The sequence below is a fragment of the Magnolia sinica genome, chromosome 5, assembly GCF_029962835.1.
Source record: "Magnolia sinica isolate HGM2019 chromosome 5, MsV1, whole genome shotgun sequence".
In the NCBI taxonomy this organism is placed as follows: Eukaryota; Viridiplantae; Streptophyta; class Magnoliopsida; order Magnoliales; family Magnoliaceae; genus Magnolia; species Magnolia sinica.
In genome coordinates, this window is record NC_080577.1 from 6,207,291 (window position 1) to 6,233,919 (window position 26,629).

Genomic DNA, 26,629 nt, shown 5'->3' on the forward strand with positions numbered 1-26,629 from the left:
CATCCCAAAATGAGATTAGTTGAAAAATCCTAACCTGTGATTCTTTTGTTGAAATATGGTTATTGGATTTATTATTTTTTTTCATTTTGAACTGTACAATAAATGTCCACCAATGGTTAGTCACGCAATCAATCAAGTATGAAATTTGATTCATGATGCATTTAAACTAAGAACCAGAATAGGTCAGCTTAATTTGACTTAGTTGCCAGCCACGGATGCAATTTCTAAGTAAATTTAAGTGCCTGAGTAACATCCATCACAATCTCAAGAGTATTAAAGTTTCTCTCATTATTCAAAGAAGGGACAAGGCACCCTTTAATGACTCATTTACAAAATATCACTGGCTTCCACTCATTCCAAGACTCTTTCAAGTGGGGCCCGGTCGGGGAGAGCGGATTAGGCGTTAAGACCATGGTGTGTTCCCCTGGGCTTGGTACTCACCTTGATGCATGCAATGTATATTCATACTGTTAATTAGTTTTAAAAAATAAAAATAAAAAAAAACTCATTTTAAGATATGGTCTCTTAAATAAATCACACCTAAATCTCAAGTGGATCATGCCATAGGAAAGAGTGGTAATTGACGGTTAAAGACTTTTTGTAGGTGACAAAAATATTGGATAGATTATATATGGTCAAAATGACTTTATTAATAAGTTGGATGGCAAATAAATAGCATGGTGGGCCTAAGGAAGTTTTTAATGTTAAGTGTTTAGTGACCATTGTTTCATGTGGAGTGGTCCACTTGAGATTTGGATCTATTTAAATTTTTGGATCATGCTCTAAAATGAGTTTATAAAATTGGTAAACGACATGAATATATAACACATAAATCAAGGTGGGCCTTATAATTAGGGAAAAACCCGTGTAATCTCCTGGTGGAGGATTGGTCCTACAACACTTTCCCAATGGTAAGATTGGTGACCCAACCTAGCAAGATTTGATGGAGATGGGAGTGATAGGGCACGTACTGTACTAAACAGCATTCAAATGCATAAGATTAAGCACCTCCCTTGCCTGTGCCAAAGTTGAATGGATACGGCAGATTTTGATTGATCGGCTGGTTGTTGAGACGTGGTCTAGCAAGTACTTTGACGGCTTTCAAATATACTTTGTATGGACCATTTCTAGTAATATTCCGTCGTCCAATCAATTCCTGCCACATCAGCAGGGCAGTTCTCAGTCAATTTTTGTTTCAAACACACATTGCCTGGTTCATACAGCCAAACGTGGTCCAATCAAATCCCAAAAATGGATGTCCCCTGCAGCCCGCGAGAGTACCCAGAACAGCAGTCCACCGAGATGCAGATTGGCCTGGGCCTCAATGATTGGAAGTTGGAACTGCTCAGCCTGTAGCCTTACCATGGCCATGGTGCAAAAACTGTAGAGTTTGGACCGTCCAATTAATTGATGCTTACTCATCTAAGGGATATATAGTCTTTCTTTTCTTTTTTTTAACGACCAATTTTCATCCTTGATCGGGTGGGGCCCACCCAATGGGACTGGACATCCACGATGGAGCCACTGACCGAGTGATTCCAATATAATGATAGCCCCCACATACGATGCAAAACCCCACTAACAACGATTTGACGACTGCCCTTTTTCAGATTTTTTTAAACGCTAAAGCCATAGCTTTTGTCATTTTGCAAATTTCCATAGAGGTTATATCTCATCTTACCTACCTAAATAAATAAATTTAAAAAAAAAAAGAAAAAAAAAAAGCCTTGAATGAATCTAATTTGTAGGATCCTCAGGCAAGACTCTGCACGGTACTCGGATTTTGTAGTCTGACATTTGGAATCACGGTCCAACGATCCCAATGATTCTCTGTTGCGTCTCACATGGACTTGCCCGGAAAGATAACTGACCAAGGAACTACAGTTGGAATACCGCACCATTTTCCGGGTCGGCCGACGTGCAACGTGTGCAGGACATCAGGACCATGAATAGGTGGGCCCCACCATGAAGTTCAGGTAAGGTTGTCAATGGATCGATTGTTGATCAGGATCCTATTCGAATTCAATCTGTTTAAGTCGGATTTGGATCGAATTTGGATCGTGAAAGCAAGATCGACTTCTAATTGGATTCTATTTGGATCTATCACCGTTCAATTGATCCAACATATTTATAGTACACTGAGGGTATGCTTGAATTACATCAAAAAGTTCATTATTTTTAATGAATTGTTTTATGAACAAAAAAAAAAGAAGAAGAAGAAGAGGAAAATGCATTAATAGTATACTTGGATCAAATTTGAATTGGATTCAAATTTTCAAATCTTTTAACGCTTTGGAATTGGAGTAGAGTTTTTTAAGATCCATCGCATATTAGATCAGATTCCAGTATTGGATATTCTTATTGGATTGGATTCAAATGTGCACAAATCTACTTCGAAATCCGACCCATTTACACTCCTACGGGCGGAAAAATTAGGACGATCTGCTCAATGAGGGCAAGACCACTAGAATCTACGGGCAGCAACGCTTTAACTCAGCACATGTGAGGTTCACCCATTGAGCAGATGAGCCTGGTTTTCATTAAGAGTCATCTTTATGGTGGGGCCTACCGTTTCATGGTTGATATTAGCAGGAAAGATGATATACCATTGCCTGTAGGTGATCAATTCTCCCTCGAAGATATACGGTAGAAGGTCTTAAGCTCTCCATTTTGTGGCCCACCGATCAAACTGTTTGGAAGGGAGAAACAAGGATGGCCACACATTGAATTGTAACGGAAAAAAGACCAAAAATCTGTGACTCGGATCTTCAAGAAAGTTGCTTCGATTGGAAGGAATGCTTTTGTTATTTTGTTAGGTTGGGTTGGTTTGGAATTTGTTTTCCCATGGCATGGAGTTTATTAATAATGGAAAGGGGCTAGCATTGAAAGAGATGAAATGCACCGTTTTAGTTTATTGGTAGGAGAAGATTGGAGTAGTTTTCTCTTTTCTCATTTTTTTAAACAGTTTGATTGCCACATATTAGCTAAGAATGCAATCGGTAGATGGATTGATGCTGCAAGGAACCGATGATACCACCAAGTAGGTTTCTTTATCTATGGTGGTCACCACGGAATAAGGGAATAAATAAAAGTGAGGTAGTTCCGAATGTTAAAACAAATTCTCCTAATCACCCTTGATATCTCTAGGAGTTGCTTAGATCTGAGGGTATATTACCATTGCTCTGATTGGATTGTAATATGTTTGAGTTAGTAGCTGTGATTACTAGAAATTAAAATATCAATGGGCTTATCTAGATTTTGGTAAAAGAGAAATATAATGATCATCTAATTATGAATTCTCATGGATTTAATGAGGATTATTGAAACATGGATTTTCATGGACTTCAATTTTTAGGAGCCTTGGACGCTAAGGGGGCATTTGGATCATAAGTTACTTAAGATAAGCTACTTATGCAATAAGCAACTTCTCTCAGTTTCTACTTAATTAATAAATAAGTATGTTTGGTAAGCAATGTACTAATCATTCAAAAAGTAGAAAAATATATTTGGTTTCCAACATCATAAGTAATTATCCAGAAGTTTGTTTAGTCCCTCTCACATCCATCATCCATCATATGGGCCCAACCTTTGATGTGGATCATTAATTGTGTGACCCCCACCTTTGATGTGGGCTATCCATCGTGTAGGGCCCACCTTGGTTGTGTGTCATTCATTATTTGGGTCTGATCCTTAATGTACATGGTCCATTAAGTAGAACCCACCTTTCATGTTAGTCATCCATCACGTGGGGCCCACCATCAATGTTGTTGCCCATCATGTAGGGCCCATCTTCAATATCCATTGCCCATCACGTGGACTTAGAGATGCGCACGGGACGGCTTAATTCACCTGATTTGACTTGTCCGACTCATTCAAACCTGACTCGACCCGAATCGAATGGGTGAGTTGGTCTGAACCAAGTAAGCTTCGCCCAATCTGAACTCAAATCGAGTCGAGTTTGAGTTACCTAGTAACTCGACCCGAAACTCAATCCGGTCAAATTCGACTCAATCCGAAACAAACTCGACTTGGATCCGGGTGTGTGTGTGTGTGTGTGTGTGTGTGTGTGTGTGTGTGTGTGTGTGTATAAACCTGATTTCTAAGTATCTCCAACCTATACGCCACCTCCAATCCTAAACTCTCTCTCTTCCAAGCCCGGCAACCACCCACCACCATCGCCACCTTCCTCCTCCTCCTCCTCCTCCTCCTCCTCTCTCTCTCTCTCTCTCTCATCTCCACTCCCTCCCTCCCTCATCTCCCGATCTGAATCGGTGCCAACTCAAACTGACTTGGTACTTTTAACTGGGGTGAACTCGGTCCGAATTAATCCGGGGCAGACCCGGACTCGGATCGGTTTAGGCATGTTGGACTGGTATCAAGTTGAGTCGAGTTCAGGTCAGGCTTATTTCAAAATCGGATCGAGTCAGGTTTGTCCTAACTCAGTCCGACTCAACTCGATGCCCAGCTCTACGTGGAGCCCACCTTTGATGTGGATTGTCCATCATGTGGGCCCACCTCCAATGTGGCTCGTCCATCATGCGGGATCCACCTTGGATTTGGGCCACTCATCAATAGGCCAACCTTTGATATTGATTGTCCATGATGTGGGGCCCACCTTGATGTAGATCATCCATCATGTAGGGCCACCATTATTAATTGCCCATCATGTGGAGCCCACCTTGATGTGGGTTGCCCATCATGCGTGGCTCACGTTAGATGTGTATCATTCATCATTAAGGGCGGACCTTTAATGTGGATCATTTATCATGTGGGGCCACCTCGATATGGGGCCATCATCACATGGCTCCATCAGATCGTCTACCCATTCATTGAATGATTTTTCAATCTCATGAACTTATAAAGGGTTCATGGCCATAAAGAGTACATTGCCTTAAATAAATTTCTAAATTGTTATATCACCGATGAAAATGAAATAAATAAGTTATTTTTAGAAGTTGAAAAGCAATAAAAAAAAAAGTTGGGAAAATAAGTTACTTTTTCAAAAATGCTTTTTATTTAAGTTTAATAACCAAACTAACTTATTTTAGAAAAGTAACTTATTAACTTATGCAAGTTAAAAAGGCTACTTATTTGGTAGTATCCAAATGGGCCTTTACCATCAAATAAGTTACTTTTCTACTTACAGTATTAGATAAATAACTTATTTAAGATAAGTTTGGTTTGAGATCAATCATAAGTAACTTTTTTTTTACTTAAAGTTACTTAATCGCTTCAACTTAATAAGTAGAAACCAAGATAAGCTAATCAAGGTATATGCAACTTATCTTAGTTTTTACTTATTAAATAAGCTTCTTTGGTAAATAACTTGGCAGTTATAAAGTAGAAAAACATGGTTTATTCTCAATATCACATAAGTATTTATCCCTCACGTTTGTTTGGTCCATCCTCATATTCATTGTCCATTATGTGAGCCGAACCTTTATTGTGAAATGTTCATTGAGTGGGCCCCATCTTTGATGTGGGTTGTCCATCATGCAGAGTCCACATTGGATGTGAGTCATTTATTATTAGGGGTTGACTTTTAATGTGCACCATCTATTATGTAGGGTCCGCTTTTTATGTTGGTCATTCATCATGTGGGCCCACCATCAATATTATTATTCATCATGTAAGGTTCACCTTCAATATCCACCACCCATCCTACGAACTGTCCATCATGAGGGCACCACTTCTGATGTGGTTCATCCATCATGCAGGCTGGACATAAATGTGGGCCAGCCATTGTTAAGGTTGACCTTTGATGTGAATCGTCCATCATGTGGAGCCCACCTTGATATGGGTCATCCATCCTATGAAGCCCACCTTTGATGTGGATTGTCCATCATGTGAGCCTCACCTTTAATGTGAATTGTCCTTCATATGAGCCCCACATTCAATGCAATCATTTATTACCACTACAAGAAAATAGGCCTTTAGCCACAATTTTTTAGCCTCAATTGAAAAAATAGAGGCTAAATGTGTCTTTTAGCCTCTGTTGCTAAGCAATTGAGGCTAATAGTTCATCTTTCACCTCAGTTGCATAGGAATCGAGGCAAAAAGTTTACCTTTTAGCCTCAGTTGCATAGGAACTGAGGCGAAAAAGTCTACCTTTTAGCCTCAATTTCATAGTAACCGAGGCAAAAAGTCTACCTTTTAGCCTCAATTGCATAGGAACTGAGGCGAAAAGTCTACCTTTTAGCCTCAATTGCTAGGAACCGAGGCGAAAAGTCTACCTTTTAGCCTCAGTTGCACAGGAACCGAGGCGAAAAGTCTACCTTTTAGCCTCAGTTGCATAGGAACTGAGGCCAAAAGTCTATCTTTTAGCCTCAGCTGCATATGAACCGAGACGAAAAGTCTACCTTTTAGCCTCAATTGCATAGGAACCGAGGCGAAAAGTGTACCTTTTAGCCTCAATTGCACAGGAACCGAGGTAAAAAGTCTACCTTTTAGCCTTAGTTGCAGGAACCAAGGCGAAAAGTCTACCTTTTAGCCTCAATTGCATAGGAACTGAGGCGAAAAGTCTACCTTTTAGCCTCAGTTGCACACGAACTAAGGCGAAAAGTCTACCTTTTAGCCTCAGTTACACAGGAACCGAGGCGAAAAGTCTACCTTTTAGCCTCAGTTGCCAGGAACCGAGGCGAAAAGTCTACCTTTTAGCCTTAGTTGCACAGGAACCGAAGCGAAAAGTCGACCTTTTAGCCTCAGTTGCACAGGAACCGAGGTGAAAAGTCTACCTTTTAGGTGAAAAGTCTACCTTTTAGCCTCACTTGCATAGGAATTGAGGTGAAAAGTTAACTTTTTAGCCTCACTTGTATAGGAATCGAGGCGAAAAGTCAATTTTTTAGCCTCGGGTTAACTTTTTAGTCTCAATTACATAAACGAGGCTAAAAGTCTACCATCTAAACCATAGTTATCAACCACACCATCTTAGTACCCACGTCATACGTGTGTGATATCCAGACCGTTCATCTGTCTAGACTTACCATGGATGGGCCCACTAACGAACCTAATTTAGTTAGGTTGATCCCAACCACCAATTAGAATATTTGGCCATCACCCTCCCCAATGTCCATTATAGTTCCCTTTGATGTGGTCCACCTGAATTATGCATCACTCATCTAGACCAATTAGATTTGATGAATTCACTCCTCATTTGGACCGTACATCTCAATAATCACTCCTGTCCACAACTCAGGTGGGCCATATCATAGCTTGAGGTTACGGTAATTACCATACATTGGGTCATGGTCCAAAATCATCTTAGAGATCGTATCCATACACTAGGGATTGCCTGACGAGTGACTCTGATCTTACACACGTGTGCCTTGATTCCACGTGTGAGCTAGTCGAAGGAATACACCAGCATTTCTCAGTTAATAAGCTGACCATAACAACCATACTTCACTTCTTCTTCTCTGCTTCGATCCACGCTCTCTCTCTCTCTCGATTGGAAGAAGGAGAGCTGCTAGAAGACCTTATCATTCAAATCCATATCTAAATCAGTTCAAGGTAAGCTCGATTCTTTTCATTTCGCTCCTTCCTCTCCTTTCCTCTCGATCTCAGTTTCTCGAAAAAGAGCTGAAACCCTAGTCTCCGCCCCTTTTCTCTTGATCTCTCCTTCCATTTTTCTAGCGATTTCTAATCTTTAATCGAGAGATTCATACACAGAAAGCTCGTAGATGCAAAAATACGTGTCTTCTGAACTCAAAATCTTCAATCGGCTGAAATAGAAGCAGATTCAGCTGCGGAAGCTCTTAGTTGTGAAGATCTGTGATTTCCGCAGCCTAGATCTTCGATCGATGATATATATAGAAGCTGTGTTTACCTTATCAGAAGGGATATCAATCGATCTGTGCTTCTTTTTTTTGCTTGATTGAGACATTTCAAGTTTAGCAGATCTGCGATTTCTGAGGTTCTGATCGTCGAATTTTTAAGTGGGAGATATCTCCTACTTTTTGCTGTGTTCTTTCAGATCTAGGGATTTTACTGGAAAGAAAGCTTTTGCACGCATCAGCGGCTCAGATATCCACTTTCAAGGTCTAGATCTTTGATCTGATGCGATTGGAGTGATTGTAACTTCTACCTTGAGCAATTTACATTCTCATCCTGCATTTGGAGGTAATTTGAAGGAATTATTTGCTTCTGAGTCCTTGCTATCTGCAATAATCTAGAAATATTTAAATTTTTTTGTTATTTTATTCTGCATGTTTACAATAAATGGTTGAGTCCTTGATATTAGTTGTCATGTAATCCATAAACCTTTAAAATATAATGATGGCTACTTAACTTATTTGCTACTTAACATGAGAGTATACATCGATTTCCGTGCAGGCCAGGTAGGTCACAATCTGCTTCCCATGCTAGATAAACAAGGGGCATATACACCGATTTCCGGGCAGGCCAGGTAGGTCACAATCTACTTCCCACGCTAGATGAATCTCAACTTTTTGTTATCTTTTCTTACTGAGATTTGAGCTTCCCTATCTCTAGATTAGGTTTTCTCTGCTATTTTTGGGAGATTTTGCTAAATCTAATAGATCAGAACGATCTAGGATTAGGTTTTGGTGCTTGTAGTGGTTTGATTTTATTGTAGATCTGTTCGTATATTTCATGTTTGGATTATGGATATCAATTTTGTTCTATTGTCTTTTTACTGAAATGGAGTAGAGGAGATGTACTGTTTGGTTAGTATGGAAGGCGATCTAGCATATCAGTAGCTTTTCTGATGATGCAATGGAAAATTATAGATCTGTTTTCCTTTCAGATCTCATTGTTTGGAGTTTTGATTTTATTTATTTATTTTCCTTCTTTTTCATTTCAACCATCTCCACTGTATTGAAAGGCAAAGGAAATGCCCTATTGAGGCACTCTGGCTTGATAAAGGTTGTTCAAAACATCTTTTTCTTAATGTCTTTAATCTTTTTCATGGCTCTTTAAATCCTTTGAATAGAAATAATATTATATCTAGTTATCAACTCAAGGGGTAGTAGGGTTCATCCTATATACCCAATTACCCCTTGAAGCAATCCAGTGCATCCCGTTGCATTATGGAGCTCCTTCATGGTTTAGGTATATGCATCTTAGCAGCTTAGCAAATCAATGAATCAATCCTATAAGGGTTCCAAAGGTTTCTCAATGCTTCCCTTACCAAGAACCAATTCTCTCTAGAGTGAAAACTTCAGTGATGGCCAATTTATGCTCAGTGTATTTCCAACGGAAGCTCCTCATAAAAACCATAATGCCAAGACAATCTTTTGAATAGGGATAAAACAGAGAATATGGGGTTGTGGTTTACCTAGTCACTAAGAGAACCATGTTCAGGAGAAAGGAACAGCCTCTTAAACGATATGATGTTACTATCCTTAGTGCAAGTTAACTCATATCTCATTATCTTTACAAAAGTCACAGCATTCACATGTGTACAACCGTCTATAATCATGAGGCAAAATGGGGGAGAACCTTCACAAGCCATCATGAAGGTAATGCCAGCCAACCCATACGAGGTTGCAAACAGTTTAAGAATCAAAACTCAAGCTTCTACTTGAAGAATATCATTCCAAGAGTGCTCAAAACACCATTACTGGAAATTTTCCTAATCAATGGTTCCACCTTGCCTTGAGCCACGGCATGGCTAAACAACACCCACCAAAACAATCTTTTGAATAGAGATAAATCAAAGAATTGGGGTTCTGGTTTACAGTTTTCCTAGTTACTCTGAGCATCATGTAGAGGAGAAAAGAACAGCCTCTTAACTTTGAGCATCATGTATAGGTATATGTTGATTTTTTTTAATCAATCAAAATCAACATCATTCAATCAAAGTAAAATGGAGTTAAGACAATTATACAATACACCATCTGTTTATTCAGGTTGTTGCAAGACACCGAACAAGCCTTGTACCCGGGATGTAAGAAGTTCACGAAACTCTCTTTTGTTGTTTGAATGTATCAACTTAAGTGCTTAAATGGATGGAGCAACAAGTCATTCACTATGTTGCTTGAATTGTTGAAAGAAGCACTCCCCAAGGGTGAGACGTTGCTGAGTTTCTTTTATGAGACCAAGAAGATTATTAAAGAACTGGGCCTCAGTTATAACAAGATCGATGCATGCCCCAATGATTGCCAGTTGTATTGGAAGACTAATGTGAACGATGAGTCATGTGCTATGTGTGGTACATCCAGATGGAAAACGACGGAACAAAATTTTGATGACGATGAGGCAACAACTATTCCCTCCAAAGTTAAGAAGATTCTAGCGAAGACATTGTGGCATTTTCCATTGACACCAAGGCTACAAAGGTTATTTATGGAAGCACAAACAGCTAAAAATATGAGATGGCATGACAAGGGACGAACCAATGATGAGTGCATGAGACATCCTGCTGATTCTCCTGTATGGAAATCTTTTGACGAGCAACACCCGAATTTTTCATGTGATAGTCATAATGTCAGGCTTGGGTTAGCAACTGATGGATTCAATCCCTTCGGGACGATGAGTATTGCTCATAGCACATGGCCTGTTGTTTTGATGTCGTACAATTTACCACCGTAGATGTGCATGAAGCAGCCTTACATCATGATGTCTCTACTTATACTAGGCCCGCATGACATTGGCAATTTATATCGACGTGTATCTACAACCGTTAATAGAAGAATTGCTTAAATTGTGGGAGGTCGGTGTCGACACTTACGATGCATTATCGAAGTTGAATTTTCGAATGCGTGCTACTTTGTTATGGACTATTAGTGACTTCCCTAGATATGCAATATTGTCAAGATGGAGCATAAAAGGTAAGCTCGCTTGTCCTAACTGCAATAAGGACACAGAGTCCCAATGGTTGACACATAGCCATAAGTTTTGTTACATGGGTCATCGTCGATTCTTGGATAGAAATCATAGGTATAGACATGATAAAAGGAACTTTAATGGAAAGATGGAGTTGAGAGAGGTGCCAAAACAACTGTCTGGAAATGAAGTGTTAGCTCAAGTGAGCAAACTTAACATAATATTTGGAAAGAAGTCTGATACCAAAGCTGGAAAGAAGAGAAATCGAGACAATAATAAGGAAAAGGGAAAGGCATCTTGTTGGAAGAAGAGAAGTATCTTATTTGATTTACCATATTGGGCAGGTAATATGTTGCGTCACAGCCTTGATGTGATGCACATAGAGAAGAATGTATGCGACAATGTGCTTGGGAGGTTGTTAAACATCGACGGGAAGACAAAGGACAATGTGAAGTCTCGTCTGGACCTCCAAGAAATGAAGATAAGACGAACACTTCACCCAAAGCAGAGGCCATCAGGCAAAACATATTTGCCCCCTGCGTGCTTCACAATGGTGAATAAGGAGAAGGATGATTTTTGTAGAGTCATAAAGAACATGAAGGTACCAGATGGCTATGCGAGTAATATCTCATGATGTACCAATCTCAAAATGAAGAAGATTTTAGGACTCAAGAGCCATGACACTCATGTTTTGATGCAACAAATACTTCTGATCGCCGTGCGAAGGACATTACCTCCAAATGTGAGCTCAATCCTAATTGAATTAAGCGGATTCTTTAGAGATTTGTGTTCCAAGGTTGGCCGGGTGTAGGATTTTAAGTTTCTTGAATCTCAGATTGCTTTAACGCTTTGCCATTTAGAGAGGATCTTTTCGCCATCATTCTTCGATATCATGGTGCATTTACCTATACATTTAGCCAGTGAGGCAATGTTAGCCGGGCCAGTACAGTACCGCTGGATGTACCCAATCGAAAGGTGTGTTTTAAGGTCTCAATATGACCTTTCATTTATCTTGTTGTAATAGATAAAATCATGTATATTAATATGTCTATTATTTGACTATAGGTACCTACAGAGACTAAAGTCCTACGTTCGAAACAGAAGTCGGCCAGAGGATTCAATTGCAGAGGGGTACCTAGCTGAAGAATGCCTAACATTCTGCTCTTAGTACTTACATGGTGTTGAGACAAGATTCAACAGACCGGTTCGAAATGAGGACTTTAGGGATGCGGCAGTAGGTCGTCCATTGGGAAAGATTAACGTGTTTATTATCGAATATGTTGATAGGACACAGGCACATAGATATGTGTTGTTCAACACTAATGCAGTCGCACCATTCATTGAGTAAGAGTAGTTTTATTTGTAACATTAATTCATAAGAGTCTCACTTGTTTACGACTTATTCATCGAATTGAATAAAAAGCAGTGAACATAGGAAAGTGATTAAGAAGGAGATGCCTCGAAGAGCACCGAGGCTCCTAGAACGCATCTACAATGAAAAGTTTTCAGATTGGCTTGGGAAGCATGTGGACCATGTTGGGAATAATCAAGTTCCGAGGGAAGTTAGAAGCCTGGCTCGGGGCCCTAACACTATTGCAAGAAGATTTAAAGGATACATCATTAATGGTTTCAGGTTTCGTACAAGAGACCGTGAGAGGGACTTGAAAACACAGAATAGTGGAGTTGTAGTGACGACAAAGACATCAAGCTTTGCAAGTACAAGTGATAGAAACCCTGTTATAAGGGATGTGGATTACTATGGTGTTTTAACAAATATTATCGAGTTGGATTATTGTGGGTCTAAGAAAGTTGTATTATTTAGGTGTGATTGGGTGGATGTAAGAACTCAGGGTAGGGGAATCAAGAAGGATGAATTTGGGTTCACGCTCGTGAATTTCAAACAATTATGGCATACTGGTTGGAACCTATATAATGAACCATATGTCTTAGCAACCCAAGTACAACAGGTATTCTATGTCCCCGATCCCATAGATCGTGATTGAAATGTTATTATCAGGTCAAAATCAAGGGATTTGTTCAAAATGGGCTTGAATGATTCTTTTGTTGATAATAATACATACCTTCAAAGCTTGCCTTGCATTAATCATACATTGGAAGCGAATATGCTTGCCAATGATGATAATGTGAGTTGAGATAGGGCAGATGTGGAGGGAAACGAAGTTAACACTCCACAAAACTTATCTAATTTGATTAAAGAGGACCATGATTCTGGGTCGGAATCTAATGATTAGGTATTGATGCTTAACATAAATGTGATGTATGCTTCCTTTTTTTTTATGCTCATAATTATTTGGTTAACTCTAATCTCATTACATATATTATTTTCATATTGTGAAGGAAATGAATATGTCGACCTCCGACCGAGCTTTATTGACCCGGTCCCGACCACCAACCAGGTCGGACAGAGTTCAGATAGTTCAACACCGACTCCGAGTATATAAATATATAATTTAAGTGAAGTGAAGTTAAGCTTGTAACTTTTATAGTTTTGTCGTGTTTTTGATTTAATTAAATTAGATATTATATTTCAAATATTTAGAATGCTCATATCTATTCTTTTGTTTCATAAAGAGGGTGGTATTCATAATAGACGATTTTGAGGCCCTACAGTCATCAGCGAGGTGGCGAACTTGCCACCCAATAAGCAGCTGAATATCAGTTGGTATAAGTATGGGCAGCCCATTGGACACAAGTACAACGAATTTACAAGGTGGCTGGGCATTTTATCTAGGAATGGGTGCTTAGCGCCTCTTGATCACGATAGTTGGCATCATGTGCCACTTTCTAACAAGAACGACATTTGGAATGAAGTGAAGGTAATATGAAATAAAAAATTCAATTACTCTTGTATTTTTGTATACTAAGTATAATCGATAATTGATGTATTGTAGATTAAGTGGAATATCGACGAGGAGCGTTGAAATTGGGTAATGAAGTCCATCGGAGCTTCATGGAAGGAGTGAAAGAAAAGGTTAAAAAAGGAATACTATAACCGATATTTGACTAATGAGGAATGACTAGCTCACTGTCCTGATCGAGTGGAGTCGACACACTGGAAGTGGCTCGTCACCTATTGGTCAAGTGATCAAAGACATGTAAAAATTAAACATAAAGAAAAATTATATCCATGTTGGTGTATATTGTTATTTATATTAAAATTTAGTTATTTTACTATGTCACATTGTAGGCCCGCACTCAAAGGAATAAAATCAACCACAGCAAGCATCGTATGGCCCACACTGCCGGCTCAAGGAGCTTTGCTCAAGTGCTTGAAGAAGAGGTAAATTCTTCTTTGATTTCTAAATTTGAAATGCCATCATTCTGCTTTAATATGATTGTTACCAACTCATTTGTTTTTACATAAAAAAAGCGGGCAAAGAATCTTGGTGGAGAGTCTCCTGATCGGGCAACATTGTTCATAACGACCCAACGGAAGAAAGATGGGAGTGTTGTCAACGAGGAGTCCGCTCATGTTATTGTATGTAGAAATTTATCAATCATTGACATCTCAGTTAATATTTTTCATTAAGTCATGATATTGAACAACTTATTTAATGTTTTTCTACACTACAGGAAATGATCGAGGAGTTACGGGCAACTCAGACTACTGAGTCCTCTCAGAGTAGTACTGCCCGAGACGATCTCTTATCCCAGATATTGGGACCAGAAAATCTAGGTCAGGTTCGCATGATGGGGTTAGGTCCCACAGCTTCCACGTTATGGGGCACGAGAAATACCATTGCAGAACTCAGGAGGGAGACTGATGAGTTGCGACGACACATGAATGAGCGGGTAGAGCAACTGGTGGAGGAGCGGATGAAAGAACAGATGGCTAAGCATCTAGAGCAGATGGAGCAACGGATGACAGAGCGAATAACGGAGCAGATGATGGCACGAATGAGAGATACTATGAACTCATTGGATCTAACGGACCAAACTTCGGGCAATGTACTAAATGTAGAGGCTAACTCAGTATCCACTCCTAGGGATGGACCTGAGGCTGAGGGACCTTGGTCGAAGGTTCCGAAGAATCAATAGGTAGTTTTTTGCTGGGATTCATTAATGTGTGATCTTTTACATGTATATTTATGTTTTATTACATTTCATGAGTTTTTTGTAGTTCACCATAATGGGTTTTGTGATCCCTTTATTTTTTGTAGTTCACCATCACCGAATAGTTGGTCCTTTATTTTTCAGGTCAAGTCGTATTTATGTGTATTTATGTGTTTGACATGCGAAAGAATCCAAGAGCTGTCTTGAAATGAGGGTTGCAAATTGGAAAAAGGTGGGCCATGCCTTTTTGCTTCATGCTTTGTTTGCTAATGAACTCCATTAGCTAGTGGCTTGTAGCTGGTTATTATGTTGACTTCTGATATCAGCAAACTTTCAAGAACTAATGTGTTACTTCTTGGCGATCGCCTTGGAGATTTAGGAATGTCTGATGGTTTGAACTATGAGAACCAAATTGCTGTTGGATTCTTGTAAGTAAATCACTGCCTTTCTGTCTTTTGTACTTATGTAGGAAAAATGTTTAGGCATTCCCATGTGTGATGCACATGCAATTTACTAGTGTGTGCATGCTCACATACACAGTACAATTCCACACACATGGGAAACAAAGCACAATTCATGATTCTTTTCAACTTCTTATTTTTCAAAAACAGGCGATTCCCTGCTCTTGCTTTTTGTTAAACTGCAACTAAAGTTCTTGTCTTGATGATGGTTTCAAAAACAGGCGATGCCAAGAACAACCACCTAGTGACTTCTCTATTGCTCAGTTCCGGTTTCTGGAGCGACTACTTGTCGTCCATGGGCACCGATGCTATAAGAGGATTACCCAAATGGTAAGAACTACAAAATACCTTCTTCCTCTACTTTCACTCAACACAAAACTGTATATTTATATGGGTTGCGTGGCTAATTTGTACTAGTGGAAATTACATTGCATTCAGATCTATTATTTCTTTTATAAGAATATTTTATTTTGCAATGATTTTATTTTGCAACGATTTTATTTTGCAGTTTAAACTTAATACCTGACTTTTTTAGATTTAACCACTTACCAAAAGCAATTCTAACCATCCAATTAATTGCTATCAAATGGATGGTTCAAAGTAAAATAGTGAGTGGCTCATATTTGAAGAGAGAAAAAATCATATGGTTAAACTTATTTTCTCACTGCACTTTTTCACTTATGTTCCATACACAATTGAGTCAACGATTTCAGTGGTCCAGATTGCATTACGAGCATGCCATGTTATATGCAATTTCTCACTCTGTGCCATATTTCTAATCAGCATCTATAGTACAAACTATTTTCTTTGAATTCAAATTACAAACATTTATAATAGATGTTTATGATAGATTATTCTCATTTCTGGAGTCAATGAAGTACACTTCTGTAATATCAATCCACTACGACTAATATATTGAGTTTATAATCATCATAGTGGGAGGAGCTTCAAGGTGGGTTTGAGCAACTAGATTTGCAGCATGTGTTCCTATTTGGCAGGTGATTCATCCAGCACTGAATGTTTTAGCTAATCTTGTTTGCCCTCCTCCTTCGATCAGCAACAAACCTTCTGTGCTTGCACAAGGTCAGCAATCTGTATCAATTACTATTAAAAATACAAAAGAGATGATGCTTGCAATTGTTCACTCCCCAAGTGTAGGGTTGTGATGTAGTAATAAACTCGGTGAGACCGAGGTCGAATCCCAAGGGACTGATACCTGTACGCTATCTGAAACTAGGTAGAATTAAAATTAGATTAAGATGAAATCTAGATAGAATGACCTTTTAGGGAATAATTGTGAAATAATTATTTCAATCTTAAGAAAATCAGAATTAAGAAACTAGGGATTCAAAGGATCCACTTGTAGAGATCAGGGAGATCTTATGCCTGCTTCAGGAATTATGGAAATTGAATTGAACTTACTTGATTTAGTTTTCAAGAGATGAAAGGTATATGAATTAGAGCGGATTCCATCACCAAACCATGCCCAGGAGACAAAGCAACAACAGAATTAAACCAATTACCAACCAATCAACAATGCATGAAGGTTAGAAAGGGTACCGTCATCCGACCATGCCCATGAGACGATGGTGAACAACAGGGCTTCCTGACGTCATAAACATCAAAAGGAGGAAGAAAATATTCAAAGCCATTGCAGACCCATTGTAATTTCAGTCACAACAGACCATTAAAGATTAAAAAATATTCCTTCGATAATCAACTAAAATCAAATTCAATTCATAAATTTAATAGTTAAATCAAGGCATAAAAATAGAGTCTTCCATCTCACTACAAGCTTCACCTCTTAGCCCTAGCTAAGAGGTTTAGCCTAGCATGATCATGCTAGAACCAAAGAAAAAAACATCAAAGGAAAGAAATAAAATAAAAGGAAAAGAAAAAGGAAAAACCGGATATCTCTCTCTCGTGCAATCATCTAGCCACGTCCCTGCCAAGCTTCCTTCTTCCCTTTTCTCCCCCTCTCTTCTCTCTCTCTCTCTCCATTTTATATGTGCCAGGGCAGTGCAGACGGAGGTTTTTGGAGAGAGACCTTGCTGGAGTCGGACTTTACGCACGCCCTCTGCTGCGACAATACCTCACGCAGTCATGAATGCGGCGTCTCCACTCTTCTTCTTCTTTTCTTTCTTTCCAAAAGGACAACGTCCTCTGGGAGTTTTTTGGCAGACCTACATGATGAACGGTTCAGATCGTCCGTCCGATCGCCCCCAAGAGCGCACAACCTACCGCAAAAGCCGGACAGCGTCCGGCTGCGAAACAGGGTGCGTAAAGCTCTTACGCTGTACTGATGGTGGGGCCCACATCACTTTTATTTTGAGAAATCCACGCCGTCCACTGCATTCTGCTCGAAAAATCAGGCGGGAATCACTGTTTTTGGATCAAAATCGGTGTGGTCCATGGATGCTTTCATTCAGCCATCCATTCCTGCGTTTGAACGGCTGGATTTCTCTCCTCGCGATCTTTTGCAATTCCACCACCTAGGCAGTGATAAGAGGCGTCATGGGGATCTGATGGATCGTCCGGATTGGACCTTTGAAACACGGTGGCCGCCCACAAAAGCCAACCGCAGATGGCAGCGTCGTTCGCTGTCACAGCAGTTGCCGTTTTGGAGAAGGAAGTCGGTCAAAACCAACTTTGACCAGGTTTCTTAATCCGGTGCACGTTGAGTGCACATATACTCTATACACATGTGATGCTCATGGGCCTTCATCATTATGGTCGTGAGAAATCCGTTCCGTCCATCCATTCTGTCATATCATTTAGACCGTCCAGACCAATTTTGAAGCATATCCAGATATCAGGCGAGCCCCACATAATGATTAAAGGGGCTGATCTGTCCGTTGAGCTACTTCCAGAGGGATCCAATGGCTGAATTTTGACGTGTACGCCTCGAGCCATGTATGAAGTTTTGAGCCGAACAGATGATGGAAACCCAGTGATCTTGCATTCTGGCTGACTTTCAGGCCGCTTGAGCTTCAGTTTCTCGATTTTTGCGGATCCGTGGTGTATAATTCCGTCGATCTTGGTCCCCTGGATTCTGGAGCGCCAAATCCATGCATTTAGCACCCCGATCCAGTCCCAGCTCGTAAATCCACCTTGCAACAGAAACATGATTAAAATGGGCTATTAAACGGTACCATGTTCATAAGTTCAGGCAATAACTGGGTCTGATATGCAATATTTGACCCCCAACACAACCCCCAACCAGCATTTTGCTAGTCTTGAGCAAAATATGTGAAAAGTAAGTTAAAAATTACAGAACAATTTTTATAAACTCGAGTGATTTTTACAGAATAATCCAGATATGAGAATTCTCAGATTCATGAATGCTGGGTACTACTTTCTCCTAGACTCAAGCACATGGTAACTTCATAATTAAGTTCAAAATATTAGTCCGTCAATTAGAACAATTCTAAACATTGAATTTCATGGGTGTATTGTGTAATCTCGACTTATCATTAAGGTTCACTTCTTAATTTCAGGATATCATTGTTAACCGATAAGGGAATTCACGATAACCCAAACTTGTCTCACACATTATCTTTTTCTTCTTTAAATTTTTGATTTTTTCATAAAAAGTAACGCCAAGAAGGGGAATCGAATCCTCACCGATAGGGAGCAAACCTATGGTAAAGACTGTACTCCCAACTCTTTTTCAAACATCATTCGTGGGAAATCGAATCCTCACCTATAGGGAGCAAACCTATGGTAAAGACTGTTCGCCCAATCCATTTCATTTCCCCAAGTTGGTTCCTTCCATGTTTAGTGATTACCAAGTTGATCCTTCAATATTGAACTGAACCCTTAATGTGAAAGCGAGATGTGATATGTAAAATTATGATTCAATCAATTGTTCAAAACTTCTAATCATGGATTAATAGTTCTAACTTAACTGTGAAATCTAACAAATAGTTGAATCTAAAAGTCATAAATTCCAACATCACTTATCTTGTAATTCTAAATCCAAGATAGCCTTCAAAATCGCTTCGAATTTATACGAAATTCTAGAAGAAATTGTGAAAAATTTAAATTTTTCACAATTTCTGCTCAAAACTAAGAGAACACTGATTAGGGAACTTAATCTCCCTCAACCCCCAACCAAAAATCTACATTGTCCTCAATGTAACAGCTATGAGAATGCAATGCACTTGGGACAACGAAAAGTAAATATGAAGTGATGGGAAGATAGTACCTGGATGATGAATCGAGAGACACTTTTCAAGAGATCGCAGCATGGGCGTCGGTTAGCATGAGAGAAGGCAAAATAACAAAAATAAAATCCTACTTATACCACTTTCGTAGGTGCTCTCGATTACATTTAGCGTATGCAACAAGCCTTTAAACCCCTAGGTTGCCCCTAGTGGACAAGTTGTAGTCTCATGAGGGTTTGCAGTAATGTTACCCACAAACATTGAACTAACTAATGATAAAAACTAAATGAAATGAAGAGCTGGGTTGCCTCCCAGGAGCGCTAAGTTTACCGTCTTCAGCCAGATAAATAAAGCAACTACCCTAGTCCTATGAAAGCGATAAATCTACCTATATCTCCATCAGACTAGGAGATCAATCTTGGTAAACAGGAGCAGTCAGGGGCATGGACATGTCCTCTGAATCAAATTTCTCGACAAATGGTTTCAATAGATGTCCATTAACTTTAAACTCCTTGCCATTGTCGGGATCTCTTATCTCAACGGCCCCATGAAGAAAAATAGTAACAACAATGTAAGGGCCGGTCCAACGAGATCGAAGCTTACTCGGACAGAGATGTAATCGAGAATTGTACAAAAGGACCTTCTGACCGGGCGTGAATGATTTTCACAAAATGTGTTGGTCATGAAATGCTTTCATCTTGTCCTTGTAAATTCTCGAATTATCGTACGCATCATTCCGGATTTCCTCAAGTTCATTCAATTGAAGTTTGTGTAGCGAGTCAGCGTTGTCCAGATTGAAATTAAGATTTTTAATCGCCCAGTACACTTTATGTTCCAGCTCCACAGGCAAGTGATAAGCTTTCCCATAGACAAGTCTAAAGGGAGACATTCCAATAGGAGTTTTAAAGGCAGTACGGTATGCCCATAAGGCATCAGTTAATCAGATTGACCAATCCTTACAATCAAGGTTAACCCTCTTCTCCAAAATGTGTTTAATTTCCCTATTAAAAATCTCAGCTTGCCCACTTGTCAGTGGGTGGTACGGGGTGCTCACCTTATGAGAGATACCGTATTTCTTCATTAAGCTCTCAAATGGTTTATTACAAAAGTGTGAGCCCCCATCACTAATGATGGCTCGAGGCGTTCCGAATCGAGAAAGGATGTTTTCTTTTAGGAATTTAATGACCGTGCGATGGTCATTAGTTCGACACGGAATCGCTTCGACCCATTTAGTGACATAATCCATGGCGAGCAAAATATACAGATTTCCAAACGATTGGGGGAATAGTCCCATGAAATCGATGCCCCAGCAATCAAATGCTTCAATGATAAGGATGAGATTCAAAGGCATCATATTTCGATGGGACAATGCTCCTAATTTCTGACAATGCTCACAAGCTTTGCAAAACTCATGAGTGTCCCTAAACATAGTGGGCCAGTAAAAGCCACACTGCAGAATCTTGGTCGTGGTCTTTTTAGCAGAAAAGTGACCACCACAGGCCTGTGAGTGACAGAAGGAGATGACGCTCTGATGCTCATCGTCTGGTATACATCTCCTTAGGATTTGGTCTGGGCAATATTTAAATAAATAAGGATCATCCCAGAAAAAGTTGCGCACCTCGGTGAAGAATTTCTTCTTATCTTCGTAACTGTGTCGGTATGGCCCCTGTAGCAAGATAATTAGCAATATCAGCAAACCAAGGTGAATGGGAGACTCTGAACAGTTGTTCATCAGGGAACATGTCATTGATATGGGTCGTCTCAAGGGAATCAGAGGTATTAAGGCGAGAAAGGTGATCGGCCACAACGTTTTCTACTCCCTTTTTATCTTTAATTTCTAAATCAAATTCTTGGAGTAAAAGGATCCATCGTATCAGGCGGGGCTTAGAATCCTTCTTAGAAAGAAGATACTTCAGTGCCGCATGATCTGTATTGATAATGATCTTGGATCTGATCAAGTAGGACCTAAATTTGTCCAAGGCGAACACTACAGCTAAGAGTTCCTTTTCCGTAGTCGAGTAGTTCACCTGGGCAGAATTTAAAGTTCTACTTGCGTAATGAATGACGTAGGGCCTCTTATCTTTTCTCTGGCCTAGGACCGCCCTAAGAGCATAATCAGAAGCATCGCACATAAGCTCAAAAGGAAGGCTCCAGTCGGGTGGCTGCATGATAGGTGCAGTGGTTAACGTGCCCTTAAGCTTGGTGAAAGCTTCCTGACATTGCTCAGTCCACTCGTACGGAGCATCCTTTTGAAGAAGATTGCATAAAGGACGAGAGGAGACTAAAGTTCTTTATGAATCGCCTGTAAAATCTTGCGTGTCCTAAGAAGGATCGCACGTCTCTGATGTTCTTGGGTGGAGGTAGGTTAGAGATAAGATCGATTTTTGTCTTATCTACCTCGATTCCCTTGGACGAGATGATATGCCCAAGGACAATTCCCTTCTAAACCATGAAATGACACTTCTCTCAATTAAGTACCAAGTTCTTTTCTTCACATCTTTTCAGCACACATTTAAGATTTTCCAAGCACTTGCTGAAAGATGGACCGTAAACAGAGAAATCGTCCATGAAGACCTCTAGATATTGCCCCACCATATCAGAAAGATACTAAGCATACATCGCTGAAAGGTGGCAGGGGCATTACATAGTCCGAATAGCATCCTTCGATAGGCAAAGGTGCCGTAGGGATATGTAAATGTGGTCTTTTCCTGGTCTTCAGGGGCTATCTATATCTGGTTGTAGTCCGAATATCCGTCAAGGAAACTGTAATAGGAATGACCAGCTAACCTTTTCAGGATCTGATCAATGAATGGTAAATGAAAGTGGTCTTTCCTCGTGACGGTATTCAACTTCTTGTAGTCAATGCACATTCTCCAACCAGTAGTGACTCTAGTTGGCACGAGTTCATTATTAGCATTGGCTACGATGGTGATTCCGGACTTCTTAGGGACCACTTGAGTTGGACTCACCCATTGACTATCAGATATAGGGTATATAATACCCACGTCCAATAGTTTAAGAACTTCGGCCTTAAGTACTTCCTTCATGTTTGGATTTAGTCTACGTTGTGGTTGCCGAGCGGTTTTTACATTATCCTCAAGATATATGCGGTGAGTACAAATCGAGGGATCGATTCCCTTAAGGTCCGCTATCGTCCATCCCAGGGCTCCTTTATGCTCAATGAGAGTAGATATGAGCATACTCTCCTGTTCTTTCTCCAGGTGGGCAGAGATCACCACCGGGTATGTCTCATCTTGACCTAAATAGGCATATTTCAAATCAGAGGGCAAAGGTTTTAGGTCAAGCTTCGGCGGCTTGAGGTTAGATGGTAGAGGCACTACATCAGTTTGTGGCAATTCTTCAAATTGTGGCCTCCACCGGTTAACTTTCAGTACCGGTGCAATATCAAGCAAGGCGCACGTCTCCCTAATCATGTCATCATCAAAATCATGGGAGTGGGCCAGGTACGTCTCTAGATGGTCGGAGGATAAGGTCAGAGGTGTCGTATCTTCCACTAAAGAGTCAATCATGTTAATATCGTAGAAATCGTCATCCTCCTCTAAGTTTCTGCCGTTATTGAAATAGATATTTGACTCCAATGTCATATTTTCAAAAGACATAGTCATGACACCATTCCTGCAATTGATAATTGCATTTGAAGTGGCAAGGAATGGGCGGCCAAGAATGACGGGGATCTGAGTGCTTACGTTATTGATGGGTTCGGTGTCCAGGATGATAAAATTTACAGGGTAGTAAAATCTATCAACTTAGACCAACACATCCTCAATTATCCCTCTTGGTATACGAACAGAGCGATCAACAAGTTGTAGTGTGGTTAGGGTAGGTTTTAATTCACCCAAACCTAACTGTTTGTATACCGCGTAGGGAATCAGATTGACGCTCGCTCCTAAGTCAAGAAGTGCATGATCAATTCGATGGTCTCCGATTACACATGATATGGTTGGGCTACTGGGATTCTTGAATTTCTGTGGCACGTCTTGCTTTAGGATGGCACTCACTTTCTCGGTCAAGAAGATCTTCTTTTGAATACTCTGCCGTCGTTTGGTCGTGCATAAGTCTTTCAGGAATTTGGCATATGAAGGTATCTGTTTCATGACATCAAGTAGAGGAATGTTGACTTTCACTTGTTTTAACACCTCTAGGATATCCTGAGAGTTAGAGAGAGGTTTTGGTGAAACCAACCGTTGGGGGAATGGAGCAACTGGCTTCTCTAGAAGTTCCGGTTCTAATTTTTGTGGGGTATCACTAGATCCATCATTGTTGTCCTCTTCTGGTTCTTGAGGCTTTTCGGGCCTAACCGAAAGAGTTTTATCAATGATCTTTCCACTCCTAAGAGTGGTGATGGATTTAGCGTGCCCCATCTGATTTGAAGAGCTAGGATCATTAATCTCGTACTGTGGTTTAGGATTGGGGAGAGGTTGTGCAGGAAGCATCCCTTTTTCCATAACCGTCATACGAGAATCTATCTTTTCCATAAAATTTGTAATTCCCCGCATTGCCTGAGCCAGCTCTTGTATGGAATTTTGAACCGGTTCCTCTTGAGGTTTCACTTGATTTGGATTTTGATTGAAGAAACCTTGAGGGGTAGCCGTTTGTCCATTCCTCCAACTAAAGTTTGGATGATTTTTCCAACCAGGATTGTACGTATTGGAGTTAGGTCCAGTAAAAGGTCTTTGATAGTTGTTTACGGCATTAGCTTGTTCATTCAACACTCCTCGAAAGGCGGGTATTGTAGGACAATTTTCAGTTGTATGAATGTTGCAATCACAGATGCTGCAAACAATTTAATTAACCTTATCCTTCTTTCCTTCCATGGCCTCAACTTTCCTTATGAGCGTAGTCACTTTACACTTGAGATCATCCTCTTCTTTCAAGAGATATAATCCACCCTTCTCCTTTAATTGAGTCGGCCTAGACGTGGTGTTCGACTTTGGGTAATAGTGCCATGATTGTGTTTTTTCAGCAAGACTATCGAGGTAATCCCATACCTCGTCAACATCTTTATTAATGAACTCTCCATTACACATTGTCTCGACCATTTGGCGCATGGAAGATGTCAGTCCATCATAGAAAAAATTTGTAATGCGCCACATTTCAAATCCGTGTTGTGGGCATGAACTGACCAAATCTTTGAACCTTTCCCAACATTGGAAGAATGTTTCATCTTCCTTTTGGGCAAAGTTCATGATTGCTTTTCTGAGAGTAATCGTTTTATAATGTGGGAAGAATTTTTTTATGAATTCCTTCTGCATGTCGTTCCATGTGCCAATGGATCTAGGACGCAGTGAATGTAACCATGTCTTAGCTTTCTCTTTTAAGGAAAAAGGAAAGAGTTTCAGCCTGATTGTATCCTCAGATACATTAGGAAAACATAATGTAGCTATAATCTCATCGAACTCTTTCAAATGTAAATATGGACTTTCTGATTCAAATCCATGGAATTTGGGAAGGAGTTGGATAACTCCTAGCTTGATGTTCATTTGTCCTGTGTTTTCAGGAAAAATCATGCATGAGGGCGTATTCACTCCCGCCGGTTGTAGATAATCTCGTAAAGTACGAGGCGGGGGTGCCTGATGCACCTCGTTCTCATCTTGGGTATCCTCCACCCTGGGTGGAAGTAGAGGAGGTTGGTCTTCAGCCATAACTTCAATTAACTAAGGGGATTTCGAGTGGTGTTTAGTCCCGCGATAGATAGTCAACCCCTCAACCAATCCTCCTTCAGTCAAGAGACGTCGAGTGTTGTCACGGGCTCACTTGAGCATGAAACACTCACAGCCTTAAATTCAAAACCTAATCCTAAGAAAGGGAAAGAAAATCTAGAAAGAAAGAGAGAGTTGGAAAGAAATTACCAAATTGGAGTCCCTAAGTTAAAAACCTGCAAAATAAAACCAAATAAGTTAGATTCTAAAAAGAGAAGAACAATCCTTTAAAAGAAAGATAGCAGTAAACTGATTTCTAAAAGAAGGAATTCCTAAAAGAAAGTGGAAATTTCTAAAATAAATTAGGAAAGTCCTAAACTAGAAAGTAAATTACTAAAAGAGAACTGAAAAATAGAAAGTAGGGAAGGAGCTTACCGAATTAGAAATTTCTATCTTAAAGGCCTAAAAAATAAGAAGGTTAGTTTCTAAACAAAAATTCTAAAAATAAATTAGGAAACAAAATTAGATTCTAAAAGAGTTAAAATTAAAAAGTTACTAAAAATAAAAATAGAAAGTTAATTCCTAAAAAGGGAAATAACTAACCTAGTATTTAAAAACAAAAGAGAAAAATTTTCAAAAATAAACTATTTCCTACAAATAGGAAAATACTAGAATTAGAAAATTTCTAAATTTTAAACCCTAATTTTAAAAGTGAAAAAAGTAGAGAAATTAGGAAAAAATTACCAATTTAGGAACTTATGTCAGGATCCTACAAAACATGGAAACAAGTTAGTTCTAGAAATCAATTAAAAACCTAAAACTAAAGTTAGTCAAATTCTAATATTAAATTAATTCTAAACCTAATTAATTTCAGATAATCGCAACCGTCAGTCCCCGGCAACAGTGCCAAAAACTTGTTCACTCCCCAAGTGTAGGGTTGTGATGTAGTAATAAACTCGGTGAGACCGAGGTCGAATCCCAAGGGACTGATACCTGTACGTTATCTGAAACTAGGTAAAATTAAAATTAGATTAAGATGAAATCTAGATAGAATGACCTTTTAGGGAATAATTGTGAAATAATTATTTCAATCTTAAGAAAATCAGAATTAAGAAACTAGGGATTCAGAGGATCCACTTGTAGAGATCAGGGAGATCTTATGCCCGCTTCAGGAATTATGGAAATTGAACTGAACTTACTTGATTTAGTTTTCAAGAGATGAAAGGTATATGAATTTGAGCGGATTCCATCACCAAACCATGCCCAGGAGACAAAGCAACAACAGAATTAAACCAATTACCAACCAATCAACAATGCATGAAGGTTAGGAAGGGTACCGTCATCCGACCATGCCCATGAGACGATGGTGAACAACAGGGTTTCCTGACGTCATAAACATCAAAAGGAGGAAGAAAATATTCAAAGCCATTGCAGACCCATTGTAATTTCAGTCACAACAGATCATTAAAGACTAAAAAATATT

General features: G+C 39.6%; 1 protein-coding gene and 1 non-coding gene across 4 annotated transcripts; both read left to right on the forward strand.

Moving 5' to 3' along the window:
* Positions 1 to 8,297: 8,297 nt before the first annotated feature.
* Positions 8,298 to 15,673, forward strand: LOC131245266 (uncharacterized). Of its 3 annotated transcripts, none has more exons than XR_009170818.1 (4): positions 8,298 to 8,404; positions 14,552 to 14,844; positions 15,004 to 15,091; positions 15,471 to 15,673. XR_009170818.1 is itself a non-coding variant. In XM_058244603.1 (4 exons), the coding sequence occupies exons 1-3, from the start codon at positions 14,036 to 14,038 to the stop codon at positions 14,842 to 14,844; spliced, it is 624 nt and encodes a 207-aa protein (XP_058100586.1). In that variant the 5' UTR covers positions 14,021 to 14,035; the 3' UTR covers positions 15,004 to 15,091. The 3 variants fall into 3 exon arrangements, 1 of the variants encoding a protein (XP_058100586.1); XM_058244603.1 differs by lacking the exons at positions 8,298 to 8,404; positions 15,471 to 15,673 and adding exons at positions 14,021 to 14,086; positions 14,177 to 14,284 and having other exon boundaries at positions 14,380 to 14,844; XR_009170819.1 differs by lacking the exon at positions 8,298 to 8,404 and adding an exon at positions 14,270 to 14,284 and having other exon boundaries at positions 14,380 to 14,844; positions 15,471 to 15,671.
* An 8,931-nt stretch (positions 15,674 to 24,604) lies between these two features.
* On the forward strand, positions 24,605 to 24,711 carry LOC131247736 (small nucleolar RNA R71). The gene has a single exon (XR_009172007.1). It is a non-coding gene; the product is annotated as a small nucleolar RNA R71 (small nucleolar RNA).
* The last annotated feature ends 1,918 nt before the right edge of the window (positions 24,712 to 26,629 follow it).